General features: G+C 47.9%; 1 protein-coding gene across 1 annotated transcript in view; it reads right to left on the bottom strand.

Moving 5' to 3' along the window:
* POLE (DNA polymerase epsilon, catalytic subunit) overlaps positions 1-22,035 on the bottom strand; it is a 63,458-nt gene extending 41,423 nt beyond the window's left edge. The window contains exons 1-21 of the mRNA XM_063144242.1: positions 21,914-22,035; positions 21,214-21,294; positions 19,752-19,796; positions 19,028-19,120; positions 18,008-18,162; positions 16,757-16,898; positions 15,837-15,917; positions 15,191-15,298; positions 14,846-14,956; positions 13,994-14,079; positions 12,943-13,062; positions 11,829-11,961; positions 10,472-10,585; positions 9,029-9,241; positions 7,569-7,676; positions 5,733-5,861; positions 4,895-4,997; positions 4,628-4,774; positions 3,474-3,619; positions 1,853-2,001; positions 352-444 (exon numbers count right to left, since the gene is read on the bottom strand). Of these exons, the coding sequence (XP_063000312.1) occupies positions 352-444; positions 1,853-2,001; positions 3,474-3,619; positions 4,628-4,774; positions 4,895-4,997; positions 5,733-5,861; positions 7,569-7,676; positions 9,029-9,241; positions 10,472-10,585; positions 11,829-11,961; positions 12,943-13,062; positions 13,994-14,079; positions 14,846-14,956; positions 15,191-15,298; positions 15,837-15,917; positions 16,757-16,898; positions 18,008-18,162; positions 19,028-19,120; positions 19,752-19,796; positions 21,214-21,294; positions 21,914-21,961 (2,405 nt within the window). The 5' untranslated portion in view covers positions 21,962-22,035. The remainder of the gene's footprint in view (positions 1-351; positions 445-1,852; positions 2,002-3,473; positions 3,620-4,627; positions 4,775-4,894; positions 4,998-5,732; positions 5,862-7,568; positions 7,677-9,028; positions 9,242-10,471; positions 10,586-11,828; positions 11,962-12,942; positions 13,063-13,993; positions 14,080-14,845; positions 14,957-15,190; positions 15,299-15,836; positions 15,918-16,756; positions 16,899-18,007; positions 18,163-19,027; positions 19,121-19,751; positions 19,797-21,213; positions 21,295-21,913) is intronic.
* Between the last annotated feature and the right edge of the window lie 2,272 nt (positions 22,036-24,307).

The following is a 24,307-nucleotide window of genomic DNA, read 5'->3' as shown; positions in this document are numbered from 1 at the left end:
GAAGGTCAAGATGGCGGCAGCCTCTAGTGACATGTAGTGGATCCTTCTCTTTCTTGCTGAATCGCTACAGAGCCTCGCTTCCCACCCCCCCAGGCATAATGCAGAAGGGAATAAACCAAGGTGGGGAAGGTGCCCTTGAGCCCAGACTGGGGCCAACCATTTCTTGCGCCCAGAAACGCAAGACAGCCAGAATTGGACCACTCACCAGTGTCTCAACCAGGGACAGGGAGACAAGCCCCCTTTGGGGCAACAGGCTTGCACCCAAGCTCAGAGTTTCCTCTTGTCTACCTGGCCACATACGCAGCCTGGCAGCCTCTCTAGCCACCGCAGCCCGCCCATTCCAGGACTCACCCAATCTGCTCTATTAGCTCCCTGGCCTGTGTGATGATGTGAGCGCCCGTAAAGCAGACGATGCCAGCCATTTCCATGGAGTACCACCGGGCTCTGGGTAGAGGCAGAAAGAGTTGTGGGTAAGAAGAGGTGCTACTGCCTTAAGACTAGATGGCTGCCATTCATTTCTATGGGGAGGAAGGAAAGTGCTGCACAAATTCTGGCCTGCAACTCTGGCCCAGCTACTCACGGGACCACCATGAAGGTGTGTGTGTTTTTATGTGCAAGCACAAATGCACACACACACACACACTGTGTCTTTGTGCACAGTGTGCTGCATTTTCACTCAAAGGTAGTTGAAAAATACCTTTCCGGGCCCCATGATAACAATGCGGATTTTGCTAGTAGAAAAAATACTGAACTCTCTTACAGGGTTGTTGTAAAGCTTGAGACAATGCACATGAAGCACTTTGAGATGTCTTAGTAATACAAGGAGCTCCGTACTGGATCAGACCAAAAGCCCACCTAGGAAACTGTTGTGCTCCCACAGTGCCCAGCCAGAGGCCCCAATGGGGAGCCCACCGGCAGGACGTGAGGGCATCAGCGCCCTCCTGCTTGCATTCGTCAGCAATTCCTATTCAGGAGGCACATTTCCTCCAACATGGGAGGCGAGCTATAGCCATCAGGACTAGCAGCCACTGGGGGGCTATATCCACTATGCTAGTGGGAAAAGGGCAGGTGTTGGCACTGTTGCACAACCACGCGCAGAACCAGCACAACTAGCACAAGAGACGTGTTGCCGGATGAAGCCGCATGGAGCTGTGCAATGCCTCGTGGAACTGGAATCAAAGTGTTGGGTCTGATACTTGCGCACGGATGGAAACAGAGTGTCCAAAAGGGGTGGAAGAATGGATCCGGTCCAGTCCAATCGCCTTCTCCTCCATGAATTTCTCTAATCCCCCTTTTAAACAACCAAGTCAGTGGCCACGACGACATCTGTTGATACTGAATTCTATACCTGAAGAAGTCCTTCCTTCCATTTGTCTGGGGTCTCCCAGCACTCCGCTTCACTGGATTCAGTATTATGAAAGAGGCCCATCCACTGCCCCTACACCATGATTAATTTTGCATGTGTCTATCAAGTCCTCCCTTATTCACTTTCCCCTCTAAACACAGATCTTTGACTAGACCCACTGTTTGCACCCATTGCAAGAACTGCCCATTCATTCCCATTCTCTGCTTCCTCTTCTTTAACTACTTACAAATCCACAGGAGAATCCTATAAAAACATTACACCGTCTAAGTATTCTAACAAAAAAAGTAGAAGGACAGGAAAACTAGCAGATAAGAAAATTGGGTGATAGGGCAAAAAGCATTTCGCTCTTCCAGCTGGCAGTTTGGAAGCCAGCACAGAATTGGGAGAAAGACAGCACATCGTGGGCAATTATCCTCCACCCGCCCCTGCCCCCCCAGGGGCTTTATGAGATCACTTTGCAGCCATGTATTTTGATCCCTCACTCACCCTTTGCGCATGACATATCCATAAAAGGAGTTGAGGATGCACTTGTGTGCCAGCTGCAGGGAGTCGTACAAGATCTCCATGTTCTTGCAGCGCTTCGCTTCCGAGGCATCGCCCATCTCCATGGCGGCCGCCAGCTTCTTCTTCCACACCTGGGACAGGTGGATATAAAAAGTATATTGGCCCATGCAAGCCAAGGGCTACCTCTGACTAGCTGCCAAAGATAAGCTCAATCTTTTCATGTGCTCAGGTTGAGGGATGTACTTTTTGAGACGTAAAATAAAAATCTATTAAGGGCTGAGCTAAGCTATAACGTCAGGGGCTTTAAACATCCAGATAACGTAGAAACAAGCACTTTCTGCCTTAGTGGCCACCATAGTAGCTGCAACTTTGTACTAGGGCATGAGAGAACAGAATAGCAGGTGCCCTTAAACAGGTCCATAAATCTTTCACTAGACTGATTTTGTTGTTTATTCGTTCAGTCGCTTCCGACTCTTCGTGACTTCATGGACCAGCCCACGCCAGAGCTTTCTGTCGGCCGTCGCCACCCCTAGCTCCCCCAAGGTCAAGTCTGTCACCTCCAGAATATCATCCATCCATCTTGCCCTTGGTCGGCCTCTCTTCCTTTCGCCTTCCGCTTTCCCTAGCATCAGCCTCTTCTTCAGGGTGTCCTGTCTTCTCATTATGTGGCCAAAGTACTTCAGTTTTGCCTTTAATACCATTCCCTCAAGTGAGCAGTCTGGCTTTATTTCCTGGAGTATGGACTGGTTGGATCTTCTTGCAGTCCAAGGCACTCTCAGCATTTTCCTCCAACACCACAGTTCAAAAGCATCTATCTTCCTTCGCTCAGCTTTCCTTATGGTCCAGCTCTCGCAGCCATAGGTTACTACAGGGAATACCATTGCTTTAACTATGCGGACCTTTGTTGTCAGTGTGGTGTCTCTGCTCTTAACTGTTTTATCAAGATTTGTCATTGCTCTCCTCCCAAGAAGCAAACGTCTTCTGATTTCCTGGCTGCAGTCAGCGTCTGCAGTAATCTTTGCGCCCAGAAATACGAAGTCTGTCACTGCCTCCACGTTTTCTCCCTCTACTTGGCCGTTATCAATCAAGCTGGTTGCCATAATCTTGGTTTATGTTGATACCACATTGTAAATAAAATCATCTTAGTGATTGCCTTTGCTTCCCGTCCAGAAGGGAAGTCTGAATGCTGGCCAACCCTCTGAAGCCACTGGGAGAATAGCTCACACCTGGATAACCTCCATCACTGAAGGCAGACCTCGCGTTACTTCTAGAAGCTAAAGGGGATCTGGGTTGTACATCTGGGAAGTCATTTTGCAGCTGTGGAAGAGACCCCGTTACTTCTCACAGCTGATCTAATGTTCCTGTTGTGGAGGTCTCTCAAGAAGGCCCATCCCACAGATCCCAACACGAGGGGCTTCACAAAGGGAGCAGGGCGCTCCAATGTGCAGACCCCAGGCTGCGAATAGCTTTGAAGTTGTACTTAGTTTAGTTTATTTGTAGTTCATCCTTCCACCAAGAAAAATGACACTCAAGGTGGCGCAAGGTTTAAGAGCCGCCCTCTATTTTCCTATCACACATCTCACAAAATAACAGGCAGGAGCACCTTATGCAGTCCCTTGAACTCATAGCGCCGGTCCCGAAAGGCCCGCACCGTGTCCACGTAGAAGGAGTTTTCCCGCTGGCAGATGGTAGTGATGCGCTCCTCCACTTTGGTCACGTGGATCTTCTTGTAGGCCTTGCGGCAGTAATCTGCTCAAGAGATGTGGCAGAAACCGTTTATTCTGAAATGCACAACTCCTCCCAATCTGCTGCAGGAGAAAACAACACGTTCTCATCTTCACCCAGAAAGGCATTATTTTAGGGGAAGGAACAGTAGCCTATGGATGTAACTGTCAAGGTAATACTTTGAGAAAAGACCTGCGCAACATCAGCGAACAACATACGAGGGCAGCAAGAGGGCTTCTTGGCATGCAAAATATGGATAGAGGACTGTAAGGAAGCAGCGGAATGAATGGGCTTGAAACAGCTGCACTCTAAGCTGAGCCCTCTACAACAGAGGTCCCCAACCCTGGGCCACGGACCGGTCTTAGTCCGTGGCCTGTTAGGAACTGGGCCGCGCTTCCGGGCACGCCGTTCTGAAGCCGCTCGCCCGCCCCAGCGTCCTGGCTTCGCTTCGGCTAGGCCACTGGAGGGGGGGGGCTTCCCAAACCCATCCCCTCAAACCCCCACCACCACCCGTCTGTGGAAAAATGGTCTTCCATAAAACTGGTCCCTGGTGCCAAAAAGGTTGGGGACCGCTGCTCTACAAGCTAGGATTAGCAAGGCATGTCCTACAAAACAGTGAAAAGCAGCAAACGTTAACTGCCTCTCCATTCTATTGCTTGAGCGGGTCTCTCTGGATATGATTTGGACTTTGCCCTCACAAGAGCTGTACATCCCTCCCCTCCTCCTAATTTTTATTTTTGCCACAACAGGAAACATCAAGTAAAAGAAAGCCCTAGCTTGACTAGAATCCACTGTGCCCCAAAACCAGCTGGAAGGTTGCAAGTCTGAAAAAGAAAGCCGAGATCCCCAAAGCACAGAACGGGACAGCTTTCTACAACCCAAGTTCCATCATCTGTAGGACGGGGCAGTCCTTTGATTTGCTCACCTGGATGGAACGCTGTTGGAAGGGCAGCCTCCTTTTAGGATCTTGAGACACATGAAGCCACGCTCACGTATAGCTCTGGCTTGGGGCACTTAGAAGTTTGTTCTCACCTGCCAAGCGCTTCTTCTCATATTTAGCTTGCTCCTCTCGGGACAGCACATGGAACGCCCGGGGAGGCCCATCTGGGAAGAGAGAGGGGAACTTCTCCGACTCCAGCTGTTGTTGGATGCGGTGGTACTCGCTGCGGCTTGCAGGCACTGCAAATGGGAAGAGACTGCTGAGAAGACCTCTGGATAGCACGGGACTGGAGACTCCTGGCCGTGAGAGTGCTGTGAGAGAGGGCCAAGCCAAGAGGGAGGCAGAAACCAAAAACTCACTGAATTCTCCCCTCCACTGCCAAGTCATCCTCCGCTGACAATTAGCACCTGGCTTGTTGAAGTCACAGGCGGCGCACGTAGCTTCGTCCACCATCGCCGAGGGCTGAAGAGGGAAGAAAGTGGAGGCAGAATGTACAAGCGGGGTGGGGGAAAAGCAGCACAAGAGATTGGATCCTGTCCCCAGGAGAGCAGCAGCAGGTGAACACAAGAGGGCTTTTATTAGGCTCACCCAGTTCACATTACCCTTTTAAGGTCTACTGAAGCACCGCTGTCTCAGTAGCGCTTCCCGTTCCAAACACAGCAGTGGCTGGAGAGTTTCCCTTCCAGCCTTTGCCTGCTCTTCCGCACTGCACACTTCCAGAGAGAAAAGAGCGGCCACCGGCCACCTATTTACCTCTCAGCAGCCTCTCTTATGGAAGGATATCATTACAGCACTGGCTATTTTCCTTCTTGTTCCCTCTGAAGGAAGCAAAAAGGTAGCCAGCTATAGTGCCTACCTGAACTGGAAGCCATTGCAGGATCAGGGAGGCTTCCGTACCTATCGCTCCTTATCAAGAAGGCAAACATTTTGAGCTTCTACAATATAAATTACAAATGGACCCCATGGATCTTTTGGGAAAAGGGACAGGGGAAAAAACACCTTATTCTGAACGTGTACCCCAGGACCATATTAGAGTTCCCATTTCCTTGGGTAGACTCTCCTATGACCCAAGGTAACTGTAAGTTCCTCACCCAATAGATTTCAATTCCTATAGCACATAATTAGTCCTTGATGTCCAACACTCATGGATACGAACATAGAACGATCTTCTGGCTTCTTTGGAGAGCTACTTCTCACCTGCAGCCTGTTGGTCAGGATGATATTCGGATACATGGCCCCCACATCCAGATGGTAGATAAGAGGACACTCAATCCTGTTGGGAACGTCCTTCAGGGAATTCAGTTTAACTTTGATTTCATCACAAACCTGCGGCAAGAAGGAAACACTGGTCTGCCAGGGATACAATGCCTCACCGGGCTCTTCCAAAGGCAATGCAAGTCACTCAAGAACCCAGAAGGAAGGAACACAGGACGCTGCCTTCTACCGAGTCAGAGCCTTGGTCCATCTAGCCCAGCAGTGTTGACAGTGACTGGCAGGAGTGGCTCCCCAGGGTTCCAGGCAGGAGTTTTTCCAGCCCTACCTGCCGATGCCAGGGATCGAACCGGGACCTTCTGCATGCAAAGCAGGGGCTGCACCACTGAAACATGGTGCCTCCCGCAAACAAGACCAGGGGTGGACACAGTGTGAGTCATGGGCCACATGTGGCTCCCAGAGACTTCAACGAAGTGTGTCAGCAGGTCTGACGCGAAGGCTGGGAGGGGAAAAAAGGAGAAGAAGCAGGGGAAGAGACAGAAGGTGGCAGGCACAGCAGAAGGGCAACCGGAAGGAAAGTCAAGATCTACCATGGACACAAACGTCTTCTTCTTCTGCATCTTCTTCTTATGAATAAGGTCCTCTGGGAAAAGTCTACTTCAGCTAGCAAAAACGACATTAACAACTGTTACCCAGAGGACCTTCTCTTCTGCTGCTCCCAGGCTGTGGAATGGCCTGCCGGAGGAGACTCGTCAACTTAACAGCCTACTAACATTCAAGAAAGCTATAAAGACGGATCTCTTCCAGCAGGCCTCTCCGGTGGAATTCTAAGATGATTTTAGAGTGTTTTTTAGGATAGTTTAACAATGTAGATTATATTTTAATTCGGTTTTATGTACTTTACCGTATGTTGTTGTTCCCCGCCTCGATCAGAATGGGGAGGCGGGTAAGAAATACATTATTATTATTATTATTATTATTATTATTATTATTATTATTATTATCCCCCCACCTTTTCCCCCAATACTGGGCCTCAAGGCGGCTTTACAAAATTAAAAACATATACAATTAAAATGTTTAAATAGAAATATACAGAAGTTAAAAATATAATTAAATATGCTTCAATATTAGAACATTTAAAATACAAATAACAATTTTAACAAGTCCAATGCATAAACAGAGGTCCAGACTCTTCCCCAAAGCCGTGCCAGAACAAAAAAGGTTTCGCCTGCTTCTGGAAGCATACCAAGGAGGGAACCAGCCTAGCTTCCCTGGGAAAGGAGTTCCAGAGCCCTGGAGCAGCCACCGAGAAGGCCCTTTCCCGTGTTCCCACCAGGTGCACCTGTGCTGGTGGTGGGACTGAGAGATGGGCCTCCCCCGAAGATCTCAAAGCCCAGGCAGGCTCGTAAGGGAGGAGATGGTCTTTTAGATAACCTGGACCCGAGCCATATAGGGCTTTATAGGTCATAACCAGCACTTTGAATTGTGCCTGGAAACAGATTGGAAGCCAGTGGAGCTGTTTTAACAGGGGAGTTCTGTGCTACAGGGCAGGAGGTATGGGTCAAAACAAACTTGAGGGAAGGATGTATGGAATTATTATTATTATTATTATTATTATTATTATTATTATTTTATTACTTTCCTGCCTCTCCATTTTGATCAAGGCGGGGAACAGCAGTAAGTATAAAATACTGATTAAAAACACAGTATACATTGTTAAAACATCCTAAAAAGCATCCTAAAACAATCCAAACAATGCCTGGTCTCCTATCCAGGACCAGGCAACGCCGTTCTGCCCACACAAGGCAAAGTCAAGGTTACCTCCTGGAAGTTGGTCACTTGGTCTAAGGGTATCCCCTCTTCTTCCTCAATGGCATGGCGCAAGGTCTTCTCCACACGCTGCAGAAGGAAGTCAAAGGCAGCAGGATTCTAAAAGACACACAGCCGGGCAGGAAGTTACCGTTACGATTGTGGCAAACTCTCTTCTCGCCAAAAGCCAGTGCAGCAGAAACGAGTGGAGGAGAAATGAAGTTGTTGCCCAAGAGAAATACTGGTCCATCCGACACACAAAGAGCGAGTGCAACAACCTAAAAGAGAGCAGGTTAGGCTGAAGGAGGAGCAGACCGGAGAGCAGCAATGTGGAAGCTTGAGCAGCAGGGATAGGAAAGGCCTCGTCCCACAAGAGCTGGTGATGAAACTTTGGTTTCTTTATACCTCCTACCAGAGGTTAGGAGAATTACACATGGAACCAAGAGAGGTGAGGCAGTAATCTCTTCCTGGGAGAAGGATCCTAATCCCCCTTTGGCAACAACACTTCTCTACCATCACGGTCAGCAGGACAGAGGGATGCACTGACATCTGGATCATGGGAAGAAACACTTACCACAAGAGTACTGACGGCCTCCAGCTTAGATGATTAAAAAAAAAAGAATCAGACAAATTCATAGAGGAAGTCTTATAGAACCTCTATGGACTGAGGCAGAAAACCACAGATTATCAGTGGTTTCAGACAACCTCTTGTGAGCTTCCCAGAGTCATCTGGCCGGTCTAGACACAATGCTGCCCTAGAAGGACCCGCCTTGCTCTGATTCTCCGAAGGCAGTTCTTATGTTCTTTCTACCCCAAAAATTCTAAGCATGCCCTTTTCATTGGAGGGTTATGCTGGCTGGAAATCATGGGCCAACTTGGATTCTGTCGTACCCATTTGCTTTGGGTTTATTATTTATTTATTCGATTTATAACCCGTCTTTTCTCCAAGGAACCCAAGATGGCTAACAACATGTATAAGAACAATACACCATTAAAATCATACTCCTGAAATCACAAATGTGCCATAACATACATTAAAATCATCAAAACACACACCACGGAAACAGGCAGAACCGTTGACAGCAGCATGGTGGGGGAGCTAAATCTCTACCAGAAGGGAGTACCGCAGCTGGGGTGCCACCACTGAGAAGATCCTGCCACATGTGGGCTCCCCACGGGCCACGTTCCTCAAGGGCACCTCAAGCAAATACTCCCTGGACGATCTTAAATTCCATTTAGTTGGTAGTGGGGAAAGTGGTTTTTGAAATACCTGAGCCATTACGGGATTTGTACTAGCACCAGCACCCTGGACTAGGTCTACTAGCTCGCTGGCAGCCAAGCACAGGTTTGGCAAACACAGGGGCATTTTCTCATGAATCCCCACATTAAAGGACGAGTGACTTAACTAGCAAGAGAGGCCTACTTCAAGGGCTGGGCTGAGCTGGCAGGAGAGCTCGCCCCGAAGCTCTTACCATCTTAAACCGGCAGGGGATGTCACTTCGAAAGACCCCAGACTCCAGTGCCTCCACATGGCCCCCCACGTACGTCTCCGAGTCAAGCACGTGCCCATCCTCAGTCAGCTTGTTGAACTCCTCCTCTTGCTTGTTGGGGAAGACGATGTTGGCGTGATAGGCCTGGACCATGAGCAGCGCCTCACACAGAGTCCCTGAGCCCTTCCGGAGCACCTGCAGGGAGAGAAACATAGGCCTGGGATACAGGAAAAACGACAGCATCCTACAGGTGAATGTTGAATCCGCAGGGTCTGATGAAGTGACTACATACCGAGTCAGGCCACCTACATTAGCATGGGTTACTCTGACAGTGGCTGCTTCCAAGGTGTCGGACAGACCTTCCCTAGCTGTTTGAGATACTTTTTCTAGAAAAGCAAGCAATCGAACCTGCAATCTTCTGCATGCAAAAATGGTTCTCTAGGAGCCTTACAATTTTTCAGTTTCTGAACCAATGGCCTCTCCGCTTTGACTGTGTATCTGTATTTGAGGAGGGGAGGGGTCTGCCTGGCTGTTAAGACCTGAGTATGCAGAGGATCTTGAACGAGTGACCTGAGGAATACCAGGAAGGGTTTCGGCCCATGCACTGCCATCCAGCCGAAGGAGAGAACTGCAGGAAGATCACCACACCAGCCAAGGAAGCCTCATTGCACCAACAGACGACAGTGGTTCAGGTAATACTTCCTGATCTCTGTAAAAACTCCTGGGTCAAGCAGGCTGGCTGCTCTATTCTGGAGAATCTGAGCAACTAAAAGACCTGCTCTTGCTGGCTAGAGACCACCCGCCTGCCCACTGCCTCTGCTTTTGCCTAGCTCTGCTTTCAGCTTTAGAGCTCTGCCTTGATCCGACAATGGCATCTCATCCTGTGAATTAACATGGGCCATAATCCCCTGGGAAGGAGATATGCAGGAGCACAACTGAGTTCCCATCCATTTCAGTGGGCTTAAGCAGAAGAACTGCCCACTACATGATACCTATGAGTCAGCTCTATTAGTCTACCACCTTAAACAGTGCTCCAAATCTGCTGCCTGAGGCAGCCACCTCACCTTCCTACGTGGCAAGGGCTGCTCCTCTATCACATGACAACCCAACAGCCACTAAGAGCCATTTCAAACATATGGCAAGTTGCCTGCACAAAGGCCATAGAAACCACACAGGCACCATTGTGACATATGCAGTTTCTATGGCGCCGTTTCTTACACGCGAGAACTTTCTGGGCAGGATGGGTCAGGGCTGAAACAGCTTAAACTCAGAGCTGCAGGGCAGGACATCAAGAGACTGGCACAAGGCAGGGGAACGGGATAGTTACGCTACAGCCAAGGGCTCAGCTAGCTCAGCTGCAGTTCTCCTTCGTGGGAAGGCCAATCGCTCCCTGCCATAGCAAGCCTGAAACTCCACCAGACTCACCTCGTCAGGCTCCATTGGGATGATGGTGCACAAGGCAAAGATGAAAGGGTGCACGTACTTCATGTACATGTAGTAGGTAGCAACAGCATCGGACACCGAGTAGGTGGCCAGAGTCTGGAGAGGAAGAAAGAGAATGGAACCAGTTTCACTCTCCTAGGGCCTGGTCCCCTGAATCCTGACTATTTGGGTGCAGAGAGGTAATTCTAATGAACAACCCCTCCCAGCCCAACAAAAAGATCTGGGTATTGTAGGCCCAAAGACTAGCTAAGCCTTCCGTTTTATTAGCAGCACTGTCAACAAAAGGCCTGGGTGGATCCTTGGCCACGTGCTTCCACACCAAGATGTTAGCAGTGGTGGTGATTTTATTCCGGGGGGTGAGGGGAGGTTTCAGAGCTTAGGAAACAGTTTCTGAACTGAAGGCTAATTTTACAGCACCTTTGGCCTCGTTTTTGGGGCATGTGTGGCGCAAGTCAGACCAAAGCATGATAAGGTGCAGCAGTTTGGTGCATGCTACGCTACATACATACACTGTTGCCCTGTGCCTTGCTGCGGTCTAGCATCTAGTCTGCCAGCCCACAGAGCAGCAGCACACCGTGAGAGGCAGGTGAGAGCCGAGATAGGACCATGCCATAGCCAGACCCCAAACTCCTGTCCAGATGTTCCACAATCCCCTTGCCTGCCCATGGCAGACATGCTACCCCGCTCCCAGATGTCTTGGCTTACAACTCCCATGATCCTTCACAATTAGTTGCCCACTAGTTGCCCACCTCTGAGGCACTTAACAAAAATAGCTTACAAAGAAATCCTCAGGAAGCAACACTTCCTGACATGCAGAGATCTAGCATTCTGTAGCACAGCCAGACCCTACAACTGGAACAAACAAAGCATCTCTCCAATGGTCTGGGAGCAACAGATATATAGAGGCAAAGAGACAGAAACTGAGACTACGCGCTGACCAACAGAAGCCACCTCCCGTCACGGACCCCACTCAGAGCTTCCTTATTTCTAAGCCTAAAGCAGAAATTGCCCCAACCTTTTTGCTATAGCTAGAAATTAGGTTGTATTTTAAATTAAACCTAAATTGTTCTAGATTCTGCACGAGTGCCAGAAAGCATTAACAGTCACATCTCCAAGCTTGCGATGCAATCACAGCAATGCATTTCCAATATGTTGTCCAATCCCCTGGGATATTTATGACTGTATTCTGGCCCAGGCCTCCAGAGGCACAGCGGCTGAGAGAAACCTTTGAGCATCACAGTCTCTCCCCACTGCGCTAATTGGGGGGAAATGGCCGCAGCACCCACAGTCAACGCCCGTTACAATATGCGGCAGAATCTCAGAGGTGCGACAGAATTACTTGAGGCTCTTCAGTAGCCATCCGGCACATCTCTTCAGGGTCCAACTCCACGGGGTCGTAGCCCAGCTTTGCTTTGGCTGCTGCTTTCAAGTTGTGGCTTCCCACCGGGAGGTAGCTGTCTCTCTTGACCCACCTACCAAGAAGAACCACAGCAACAGAAGCATTTAGTGACTGAGTCCGAGGACGCAGCGCAGTTTGCACGGAAAGAAGAAGGTACCACCCATGGAGGAACGCAACACAGCCAAGCCCAACTTGATCGGAATACAAGTCAAAGTGACAGGCTGGGCCAGTGTTTTTCAGGCTTTCTAACTTCAGGGAATTCTGGCTGTGTTGCAGATGATTTGGGGATGCACCGTCCGTTTCTGTGGAGCACTGGCCTATTAGGCCTCCCGGTTGCCTTGCGTGACCTGAAAGAACTCCTTACAAAAAAACACCCTACAGCTACCTGTAGGGGAAGACGGGCAGTGGGTGGGCAAGCTGCCTTTCTTGGGAAGCTGGTCTGCTTTCACTGATCTTCCCCTTGAAGAACCCCTTGAGATCTGAACAAAATTATATCTGGCATTATCAGGCCAAAGTCTCTCCAAAAAATCTAACAGATCTAAAACCAGCAAAATACAGAAAAACATACCGGTAAAAAACAGAGCAGAAATCTCAGCTATGATGGAAACCACAAACAAGCACAGCACTAAGTGGCTTGGGTGTGTAAAAGGTTCTTCACCTGGCACTGAAAGGGCCTCAGACTTGGCACCAGGTGAGTCAGGCGCCACCACTGGAAAGGCCCTCACTTGTGTAATGTCTGAAGGCACAAGGACCCCCAAATAGGTCCCCTGAGGAATATCCCAAGAAGGTTCTCCAGAACATAGGTTGAAAATATTTGGGCCAGAGGAACAGCATGTGGTAATAGCCAGATGCAAACCAGCCCACTGCAGAATGCAACACAGTCCAAAAGATGGACCAGACAGGTGGCGGGAGCAGAGTTCTGCTTGAAGAGGTGCGATCTAGTGTGGATGGGCCACAAGGACTGGGTTTCCTCCCCCCACCACCACTCTATTCTTCAGACTAATCCCCAAAGGAAGAGGAGGCAGCAGGATAGAGGAGAGACCATGCCAAGTACCTGAGGCAATCCATGTGGATACACTGAGAAGCTTTGTATTCACCCTGGCTGTCCTTTTGGAACCCAATCTCCTGCTGCATATTCATCCCGTGAGCTGCGGCTCTGGTTTCCACAAAGGGCCTGGAGACAGATGGATCATTTAGCCAGGACCACCCGAGAGTCTTAGCAGCTAGGCGCTACCACCTCTCCAAACCAGATGCCTTCCAGATGTGATGAACTGCAACTCACATCATTCCCAGCCAGCATGGCCGTTGAGAATGATGGGAGTTGCAAAGGCACCAGGCTGGGGGAAGACTGCCTTACAAGGAGGGTTCCAAAACTAAGCGTTGCAAGGGGGGACCTGAAACAAAACCAACGTTCTTGATTTGTCCGATGTTATTACTGTTAGCTGCTTGGAGCATCAGTTTTGGTATTATAAATTTAATAAATTCCATAACATCAAATGTTGCAGTATGGAGTGCTCCAGGTTGGGCTTCCAACCAGCCCTGCCCACTTCTAGGATACTCCATTCCATTCCATCCCTCACTCCGAGCTGTCAGTCAGAATTTCGTGGCCACTGAGAAGCAGCTACTGCCAGTGGTGGGTGGGGCAAAAGGGGAGGAGCCCAAACGCCCAAACAAAACAAACCCAGCATATTTTAGCTTAAACCTCCTCCTGCCAGTAGCTAAGCCTGAGGAGGGGAATTTCAACCTTTTAGAATGGGGAAAATGTGAAAAGCCAGGAGAGAACCAAACTATGGGTTGCTGGGGAAACAGAGAAGGGGGCCTGGGAAGGGGCTGTGGACTTCTGGGGAACTCCTTAGGCCTGGATTCGGACCCCCAGAGGAGCCTGAACATCCTTGACGTATAGGATAAAGCAGAATGTATACCACTTGGCTGCTAGAACAGGTTTCTTTGTTTTAGTGCAAGAACGGATTTGGATACACATTTCTCCACAATGAAATCTGCAGGGTTTGGTTTGATTTGGGGAGTGTGTGTGTGTGTGTGCGCGCGCATGTGTGTGTATTGTGGGGTTCAAAAGGCAGAAAGACCCAAGTCCGCTCAATTCTCACCAGTCAAAGAAGTCTCCGTTGTAAGTCACCATGATAGTTGGCTTGGTTTCCTGAACATGTTCAAACCACCGCTGGATAAGATGGGCCTGAGATGAGAGAAAAATTGAATCCATGGGCAATTATTGCCACTGAATGACACCCTTGTGTTAATTCCTGCTACGCCCAGAAACCAAGGAACCACATGTGCAAGCTAAACCAAACACAGGAACAAACATCTCACATCCTAAGCCCAGCTAAGGAAAAGTGCATTTATCCGTGCGTTTTGCATGGCTTCCTTGAAACAGGTTATTATTGTTTTCATACAGGCCCCGTTCAGAAGACACCTTAAACCAAGGCTTTTAACCACGGTCAATACGGCAAAAAGCCTTATTCACCGTGGTTAAAGCCGTTTTCACCGTGGTTAAAGCCTGCATCATGTTTTTGCTAGGACTCAGGGAATTAAAGGTGTCTTGGGGTTGGCAGCAGGGGTAGTGGAGGCTATTCATATAGAATCCCCTTCCTACTCAAGAGGATTGAAAATCCAGTTCAGACAACTTTGGGTTTCTAATAAATGATCCGGTACTAAAGTCCCACTCAGCCTTAGGGGGTAGAAACTTGGTTTTATAAAATCAATCAATCACAGGATGGTTACTTCTGCTAAAGATGGCCAATTCCATGCTTGCATAGCAAAACTAAGTATATGCAGAACACTCACACAGCCCTACAGGTAACAAATGGCACCCACAATACGTGATCAAAACTCTTAATTATAATGTAATCCTCTGATTTCATTGACTTGTCGTTTAAGGGAAAAGAAGAGGGGGGAGTTGCAGCTACCTGCATCCGTCACCTTTCAAAATGAAGCCTTCTTACCTCATCTGGTTCATTAAAGACACAGAAGGGACCTTCATACTCTGGTTTGGGAGTAAACTCAAAATCTTCAATGTCTTCTGAAACAATCTCCCGGTTTGTGATCAAGTAACCCTGGGCATAAAGAAATGAAAAGGAAATGTACTTGATTGAAGAACTGAACAGTAAACAGACATCTTATCAGCCAATAATTATCATAAGACTTTGCATTAAGGAGACCACAGGAAAACCTGAGTCTATGCAGCCGAAACGGCTCTCCGTTCTCCTACTCTGGCAGGTACGGTGGCACTTTTGGGGCTTGCTCTGCAACCTCATTACAAAGGCATGGAGCCAGCGAGCCCCAATTACCTGGCCATCAATCATGTAGGAGATCATCATGATCTGGTCCGTTTCTGCATCTGGAAATTTTAAAGGGAGTTTCGTAGTCTCAATGTCAAAGGCCAGAACGACAGGATCCTAGAAGGAATCAAAATTGTCAAGTCGCTATCGGATGCTACGTCAAACTCAGAGCAATCCCAGGTCAGCAACAGGTAGAAATACAGCAGTCAACACCTCCTCACCCACAAAATCCATTTCTTCCAAGTTCCACCTAACCCAGAGGTGTCAAACCTCTTTCAGCCCCACGGCCAGAATGCATTACAGAGACGCTCTCGGGGGCTGCATTCCAGAGGAGGGAGGGGCTGAAGGCAAAAGGGGGTGGGGACAAGGGGCATCTTTTAGCTTCAAGGTCTTACTACCATTTCAATCTTTTAGAACAGGTGAAAAACTGAACAAAAGCCAGAATAAAAGGGGGGGGGAGAGATAGGAGTGGCCATCTGGGGAACCTGGAGGGTTGGACTGAGACCCCAGGAGGGCTGGGTTTGACCCTGGGCCTAAAGCTCTGAGGATGCTGTAAGACCCTTTTCTATATGTGCTGGATGTCCATTAAAAGAGCTATTTCATTAAGAAACCACGGAAGTACTGAGACAGGAGCTCTCGCTGCAGAAATACTCACTGGCCGTTCTACCAGGTCATCTCGGCGGGTGATTTCAGGAGGAAAGCTGCTGCCCCGGTAGCGAACGTTGTACCAGTGAGCCTGTCATAGGAGGAGAGGAATCAGCAGCTACTCTGAGGCAGGGTTTGTTGCCACTCTCTCAACCCCAACCCAATAATAACGCAGCTCCTATGTGCTGAGTGTTGGACCGCTGTGGAACATGATTGAGTAAAAAGACGCAAAGGAAGCATAGGCCAAAAGAAGAGGAGTCACAGAGTGGGCCTCTGCAAGGAAAGAGAAGGGAAGGGTTGAAACTTTGAGTGGAACATACTATAATTGAGAGATAGGAACACTCCTGGCTACAAAGAAGGTCTTCCAGGGACAGGAAGTCTTGGAAGAAAGGATTTTCTGGGAGAATAACACACCATCAAGTTCTATCCCACAACTAACTGTATGATCGGCTTTTGAAAAGTGATGTAGCTTTTCTATTCCAGGTTCCACAACGGCCAAAAAAAAAAAAAAACTTTTCTGTGCTTTTTCCAAACAGAGCATGTAACAAGGACAGATTAAAAATAGGAGGCCATTTACCCGAACCACCGGGGTGTGTGGGCTGGGAATGGTTCCACTGCCTGATTAGGCAGCCCTAAAGCAAAAGAAAAGCAAGACGTCTTTCCACTAATCGTGGCAGTACTTTCCACGATCAAGGCCAGTTGGGAGGGCCCAAAGGTGAATGGTAGAGCATGTGTTTTACATGAAAATACATCCCAAGTTCAATGCCTGGCACCTGCAAGGCCGTACGTACAATAACATCAAGGATTTCAGGTGGCAGAGCTGGTAAATTTTGAAATGCAATATTACAACCCTGGTCCAGTACTTTTCTATTTAGCTGTGCCTTGTCATTGGGAATCCAAAAGGGGATGGAAGGTAGATCTTCCCCTCACCACGTGGATCTTCAGATCAATGGACAGACGGATATGGTAGGGCACATCATATTCCCGCATGTCCACTATGTTGTCCATCTGGTCTGCAGTCTTCTTGGAGGGCTCCTCCTGCTTACCGGACAGGCCACTGCCAGCAAGAGCACTACAAGGCAGAAGAGGCCAGCTTGGATTACAAGAACCATTTGCATTACAAGAGTCATTTCTATACACCCTTCAGAGCCAATTAAAGCTTTATTCCAGCAATGCAGGAGCCATTTCTCTGCGGCTTCTTCACAAACCGTTCTGGTAAAACGTGGGTGCAAGAACCGCATACGTGGGGCCAAAGGCATGGTTCCTCCCACCTGAATGTCACCTTCCAGTAACATTTGGATGCAGGAACTTATGGGTCAAGCCTATGACTTGCTTACATCTTGCCCAGCTGCTGCCCAGCTGGGAAGAGACCACGTGGTTCTTTCATCTAAATGGCACCACCATGTGATGGCCACCAGTTTGGATGGCTTTAAAAAGGGATTCACAAATTCCTGGAAGAGAAAGCTATCCATGGCTACTAGTCCTGATGGCTATGGGCTGCCTCCAATAATCAGAGGAGCCCATGTCCTGCTGCTGGGTTTCCTGTGGGAAGCTGCTTAGTCACTGGGCAAACAGAATGTTGGACTAGATGGTCCCTTGGTCTGATCCAGCATCAGGGCTCTTGTTATATACTGGAACAACATGGGAGGAAGCCCCAAGGAAGTGGTACTCATGCCACTATGGCTACCTGGCCCTTAGATCATTAGGAAAACAGAATGTGGACTTAACCACCAAAGTTCTTTCTGCGCAGGAGAAAGAGGACAGCAGAGGCAGGACAAACACTGAGAAGGGACTCCTTGCAGCGAAAGAAGCCTCTGCAAATCCAGCTTCCACAAAAGAGTGGGAGGAGTCACTTGTCCTCCTGCTCTGAGCAAGATGAACAGAAGCAATGATAATGATGAGTGTACAGCAGGACAGATCATGCTACTTATAAGAGAACAAGTTTTATTAATGCATCAACCAACTAAATTGCCGAGGGGGGGGGGAATAAGAATGTTTTTACAGGTTAATCGGGGTAATCCACCACCACTCCAAACATGCAAACCTCATTTCCAACAGGCAAAAAACAGAGCTACAACAGCTCCAGGTAGCAAATTACTTTGTGGCGCATTAAAGATTTAGCTCAACTCAGTCCCAATGGAATTCTGCTGAGATCTGGGACAAGACCTTGGGCTACTCTACCTGGCTAGCATGGTGGTGTAAGTGTCCACAGACTGGTCCCGTGCCCTGTTCTTCTTTACAGCAGGTGTGATCTCCCTGCGCACCTTTATCAGGTCATCCACTGTGTTGAAGGAGAGCTTGATGTAATTTCGTTTCAGGCCTACCAGGTGATTTGGCTACAAAAAAGGAGACGATATTAACTCTGAAGAGACAGCAAGCTTTGAAGAAGAATGTACTGAGATGCAGTGCATGCGTGGGGAAGGTGCGGCATAGAATAGCAACTGAAGACTAGAGGGCTAGTAAGAGAAATGGGCTAAGGCCAGCCACACTGACTGGTGCCAGAGTTGAGGCATGAGAAACTGCCTCCTCCTGAGCCAGAGGAGAGAATCAGAAGGATTACAAAACATATGCATCACATACATTAAACACATAACATCCGAAACAATGTCTAATTGGTACTAGGGTAACAAGAAAAATATATGTTCATATTTATGTTGTTTTGGTTGCTATACTGCCAACAAATGTAACATCCATATTTTGTAGTGTTTCCGATGTCTACGTCTCATATTTATTCCCTGGTCTCCTCTTTGTGTTTAAGTTGAATCAGACCATGGTTCCATCGAGGCTGTGCCATCTGCTTTGACTGGCAGCCCTTCCTCTCCCTTCCCTCCCATCTCTGTCAGAGGTTCTTTCCCTGCACAAGGCATTTTCAACGAGAGATGCCAATAATTGAGGTCAGGCCCTTTGGCATGCAAAGCAGTTGTTCTTCCATCACTGATCTACTGACCTAAAGACCCTCCTGATTAGCTGTGAGTGAAGCTGAAGATAAGAACAGAGAAAAAGCAAAATGGGAAGAACTTGTGTGCACCAATTCCTGGGGGATGTGTCTCATATCTTGTGCTACTCTATGCACAGGTAAAGGCAAGCTGCAGCCTGCAGATCACAGCCTTTCTGGATCATCGCTCTGCCACTACTTCTTTCCTGATGACATGAGTAACTATGCCAGAGCGCTACAGTAATCTCATTGAATGCATTTCTCACCAGGTCTAGGTCCTCTTTGGGTACAGTGTCCAGTTTTGCTATTTTGCCCTGGAACTTCTTGGAAAGAAATGACGACACTTCTCGGTCACAACCCTAAAAAAGATGGCCATACATCAGAGTGGCTAAGCAGAGACTTTTCCTCATCATTTCACAACTTTCTATTCTCAGGGAAGAGTTTGTATATTGACTCGTCTCACAAAGAGTCCTTACTCATTGCAGAGGATTCTGGAAGCATTGGAAGGTGCTCACCTCATACCTGTGGGGCAGTGGCCAGGAACGTTGGGCCTCACCAATGACCTGCTTTAACTAAAGTGTGCACCTAAAATACCTCCAATTCTTTGCTGTGATTGGACATTGCAGGGGGGACGACTGGTAGTCATGGGCAAGTTGTCTTTCAGGGAAGACTGCCCACCTCTGCTGATCTCCTCATTGAAGAGGCCTTAAGTTTTCCAATGAACCCCTTAGAAAGAACATTAGTTACAGCATTAGACCAAATAGCAGGCCCAGAGTCCATTTAGTCAGAGGTTTTCAGCCTGTTCCATCCCTCCAGCTAAAGCATTTTAACAGTGCGATCCTATACATTACTACTCAGAAGTAAGTCCAAATGAGTTCAATAGGACTTAGGTCCACATAAGTGGGCATAGGATTGAAGGCTAAATGGCTTAAGAGTTGAAACTATTCAGGGATTGCATATTCAGGTGTTGGCCAGGAATTTCATACTAACCTTTTGGGTTGCAATGTAGAAATACGGCTTGTATGGCAATGCCACCTAGGAAAGAGCAAAGATAGTGAACAGGGATGTTTTTCTTCCATTAACTCCCAGACCTCTGTCAAAGTACTAAAACATCAGTAAAAAGGGAGACATGAAAATGCTTCATTCCAGAATTCTCTCTGTGAATACATGCAACAAGAAAAAGTGACTACCCTCCCTCTGAGCAGAGAACAGAATTCAATGGGCACTGTACCACTTAGAAGCAATGAAGGTTAGATCACATCAGTTTTACAGAGGTTTTAGGAAGCATTCTTATTCATCCGGGACTGTAAGGCAGGGATGGGAACCTCTGACCCACAGAAGTCTTGAGTGAGGCTGCTCCCCTTCCCTCCACTAAGGGAGAGCAGACAGCAGAGCAACTGAGCTGATCTTCCAGGCACCAGGCAAGTCTCTGTGCCTGCTGCTCGGAGTTCGAACTGGGCCAGTGAGCTGCACGAGAAGCCAGCGCACAACGGAGCCAGTGTCTGGTGGAGCCACTTTTCCAGAACTCACGGAATCTGCCTGGAAAATGAAATAGGGCTTAAGGGACGGATGGCGAGACGAAGGACAACCGTTCTGGATCTGTCCTTCCTTCAGTCTCAAGTCGCGTGAGAATCCAGCATGTGAGAGCCGTGGTTTCCAAGCCGCTTATCCTCAGGGAATCCTTTCTACATGGATTTGGCTGCTGAGGGCCTTCTGCACGCCCACCACAGAAGTGCTGTAGGTACACTCACTCTCTGTTTGGGGGGATGTAAACCTCTGGGCAAGCCTACTGGGTCTTGGTACAGCCTCACACAAATGCACCGCACAACTTTATTTTGCAGTGACGCACCAGAAGGCGAGTTCCGAAAGACAGACTAACAACGGCTGCCCCGATTGCTTGTGGGGTTTGTTTTTAAGAGTACATTTCTGTGGAGTTTGCTTTTCACAGTGAAAACTGACATTTTGGTGCGTGGTTTCCTTTAATGGAGCAACTGTCCCCCTAAAAAGAACCACCTCCCACTGCAAAATCACAACTCCTCCTGCTGCTGTCTTGGCAAAGCACTGACCAAGAGAGCGAGAGAGATCAAGGCTGGACACAGCACTGCAGATGAACGGCAGCTGCCAGTTTAAAGGAAGAAAACATTTTTGCTCCTGTTTGTGTGTCCCCCGAAAACTGTTTTGCAACCCCCCCGCTCCGCCCCCCCCCCCACCATTCAGCTCAGTTCTAGGACAAGGAAGCTTGGCTTACATCATGGATTTGAGTTCCTAAGGACCCAGTTTAAAAGCCACAGCTGTCATGTAATAAAGAAGGAAAGAACCTCGATTGAGACCCTAAAATGCCATCAGCCTCTTAGTTATCTATCCTGCTCCCTCCCCACATTTCCAGCAGGTTTTTTAAACAGCCCAGATGGACAGGTCTCACACTGGCCCTTTTCCTTGAACGTGTACTCACCTTAAACCTACTTCCATCCTCCTGAATGAAATAATAATCCACTGCACTGACCAAGCGTTTATCCTCATCCAAAATCTCCGTCTAAAACAGAAAAGGCCACCAAGACCAAGCAATGAAACAGACAATGACGTTACCCCAACACGCTATTCTGCATTTTTTATGATAATGTACTGAAGCACACACATTTTTCAAAAAGGGTGATGGGCCAAGCAGTGTGGGTGGTGAAAACGGAGACTCCAAGCAATGGATAAAGACCCCAGAAACTCCTGACTAATAGCACATAATAGCTTCTGCCTCATAACGTGTACTATTGTGACAGGCCATGTGAGCGTGGGTAAGCTGGGCAAAGCATTAAACCTCATTTGGTAGTTTTACAACTGGAGCCACACTGGGGAGCAGGAAAGCTGGGACAGAAAAACTGCAGGAAATTAAAAGCTAAAGTCATTTTCTGTCTTAATCCTAGACAGCTGAAGAGGACGTTCATTCTCTATATTAAACCTTCCAAGGAAAGCATCCCGAAACAGCCGCGATCCATTTCTTACCATTTCAAACTTCTGCACACTGTCTCCCCAGTGATCTTTCAGATCATGGGCACACTTCCCACCTCAATGGCAGCCACAAGAAGAAATGCATTTTAGCATATTCAGCAGCACATGAGCTCCAGACACAAGACGTTAAAGGAAAAGATAGAGGTACCTACAGGGTGCATGTTGATCAACCAGCCGGTCCTTTCTGCAGGTTCCTTCATCCTCTCAAACCCAAACTGCACATCGATCTTGTCTGTCCACTGGCTGCGCTCCAAGCGCTTACGGGCAGAGAGTGAGGAGCTATCGTCCCTGTGGCAAGAGAAGGCAAGAAGCTTCAGCACTCTGCTTGCCAAGGCACAGAAACAGGAGAAGCAAACATTCAAAACAGTGAAGAGGGAGCCCTTTCACCACATAGCTAGCAAAGTGGTTGTAGTCAGAACCTGCACATGTCCCTGACGGCAGAAAAACAGCACATTGAGACCTGGCTACAAAATACAGTTTCCCATGACTCTCAAATGTAATTACAAAAGAATGTTTCGACCATTTTATTATTATTTCAGTCAATTTGCATAACACCATCTATGCACATGGTACTTTATGTAGAACAGGTATGATAGGTCCCTAATTCAGACTTACAATCTGAAATAGCCATAAGGAAACAACAGAGGAAGAGGGAATTGAGGCACAGATAAGCAGAAAGAGAAGAATATGCATTTGCTTCAATCACACATACTTTAGATTAGTTACAAAAAACAGGACCCCAGTGAAGGGATTTCAGGAGTGGAGTCACATGGCCAAAACGACATGAGAGGTGAAAAGTTTTGGCAGCAGAGTGCTGAATGGATGCGAGTAGACAAATGTGAGACAAAGGAAGACCAAAGTGAAGAAAATGGCAGTCATCAAGGTGAGAGATGACCAGGCATGAACAAGAGTTTTTGCCGAAGGAGCAGAGGAGAAGAACTGTATTTTTCTAAAAGACATGATTTGACAACAGACTGAATTTGGGGGGCAAAGGAGAGAGAAGAATAAAAAAGAAAACAAAGGCTTTGTGCCTGATCAACAGAATGGATGGTGTCTTGTCAACAGGTTAGGAGAATGAATGAGAATGAAGGCCTTCTAGTTCTGAAGGTTGAAAGTATTGTGGGAAATATCCGGTAATACCCCAGAACCTAAAAGAGTGACAGAAAAAGCTTTCTGGTGATTGGCTCAACAAACATCTACATAAATCAAGAACCACACATTCTACTCTCTTGCATAAGCACCTTGAATCTTCACATACTTGACTGACTGCCAGGGAAGGATTTATTAGGAGCTTGCACACATGATCGAAGCTTGAGTCTGTTGCAGAATATGCCCAAATACTGGCCCATGCACACATTATACACATATTGAGCATAGTGCACAAGCTAGCAGCATAAGCAGGAGATATTCTATACCATGCAGTCACCAAAAGAGCCCCATGGAGGCCCTCCACCCACACCCACAAGATAGGGGGTGGAAACAAAGCCCTATGAGGAGAGACTGAAAGAACTGAACATGGTTAGCCTGGAGAAGAGAAGATTGAGGGGAGACATGAGAGCACTCTTCAAAGACTTAAAAGGTTGTCACACAGAGGAGGGCCAGGATCTCTTCTCGATCCTCCCAGAGTGCAGGACACGGAATAATGGGCTCAAGTCACAGGAAGCCAGACATCAGGAAATCTTCCTGGCTGTTAGAGCGGTACGACAATGGAAACCATGACCTAGGGAAGTTGTGGGCTGTCCCACACTAGAGGTATTCAAGAGGCAGCTGGACAGCCATTGGTCAGAGATGCTTTAATGTGGATTCCTGCACTGAGCAGGGGGTTGGACTGGATGGCCTTGTAGGCCCCTTCCAACTCCACTATTCCATGATTCACACTTTGTTCAGAGGTTCCCTAGGAGTGCTTTTAAAGGAAGTCTGACCACTAACCCATCACCTTCCAGTGGAGAGGGAAGGACACAGCTTCAAGACTACCCTTCACATATTGTTCAATAGTAGTTGATGAGCTCTGGCATTAACTATAGGCCCTGGAGGAGAGGAAGGAATGCATTCTGCACATGTTCAAGCCCATCCCTTCATTTCTTGATGAAAAAGGTCTCAACGCAGTGCTAAATCCCTATCCCATTAGGGAAGGAAACATACTCTGCACATGTTCAAAGGATTCCTCAGTAGTTATTAAATAAAACTATGTTTATGTCAGGTTATTAAATAAAACTATATTTATATAAAGGCTGTACCCTTTCCGAGTTTATGCCAGCAGGGAAGCAAAGGCAGTCTGCACATGTTCAGAGGGCTTTTTATAGGAATAAAAATAAAAGCCAGCCCCTATCCAAGATATTCAAGTATCAGGAGAAATGTACTCTGCACATCTACGAGACCATACTGGAAATGCACTCTGCACGTGTATATAGGGACCTTCATTTGATGATAATAAAAAGCAAATCTCTGGCCGAGATATTTAAGCAGCAAGAGAAATATACTCTGCACATGCTCAGAGGCCCTCGTCGGCCCCTGGTGCTGCAAAGAGGCAGGTCGCCAGTCCTCAC

The sequence above is a fragment of the Elgaria multicarinata genome, chromosome 18 (genome assembly GCF_023053635.1).
Source record: "Elgaria multicarinata webbii isolate HBS135686 ecotype San Diego chromosome 18, rElgMul1.1.pri, whole genome shotgun sequence".
In the NCBI taxonomy this organism is placed as follows: Eukaryota; Metazoa; Chordata; class Lepidosauria; order Squamata; family Anguidae; genus Elgaria; species Elgaria multicarinata.
The sequence above is the reverse complement of the archived record's forward strand: the minus strand, read 5'-3'. Positions and strand labels throughout refer to the sequence as shown.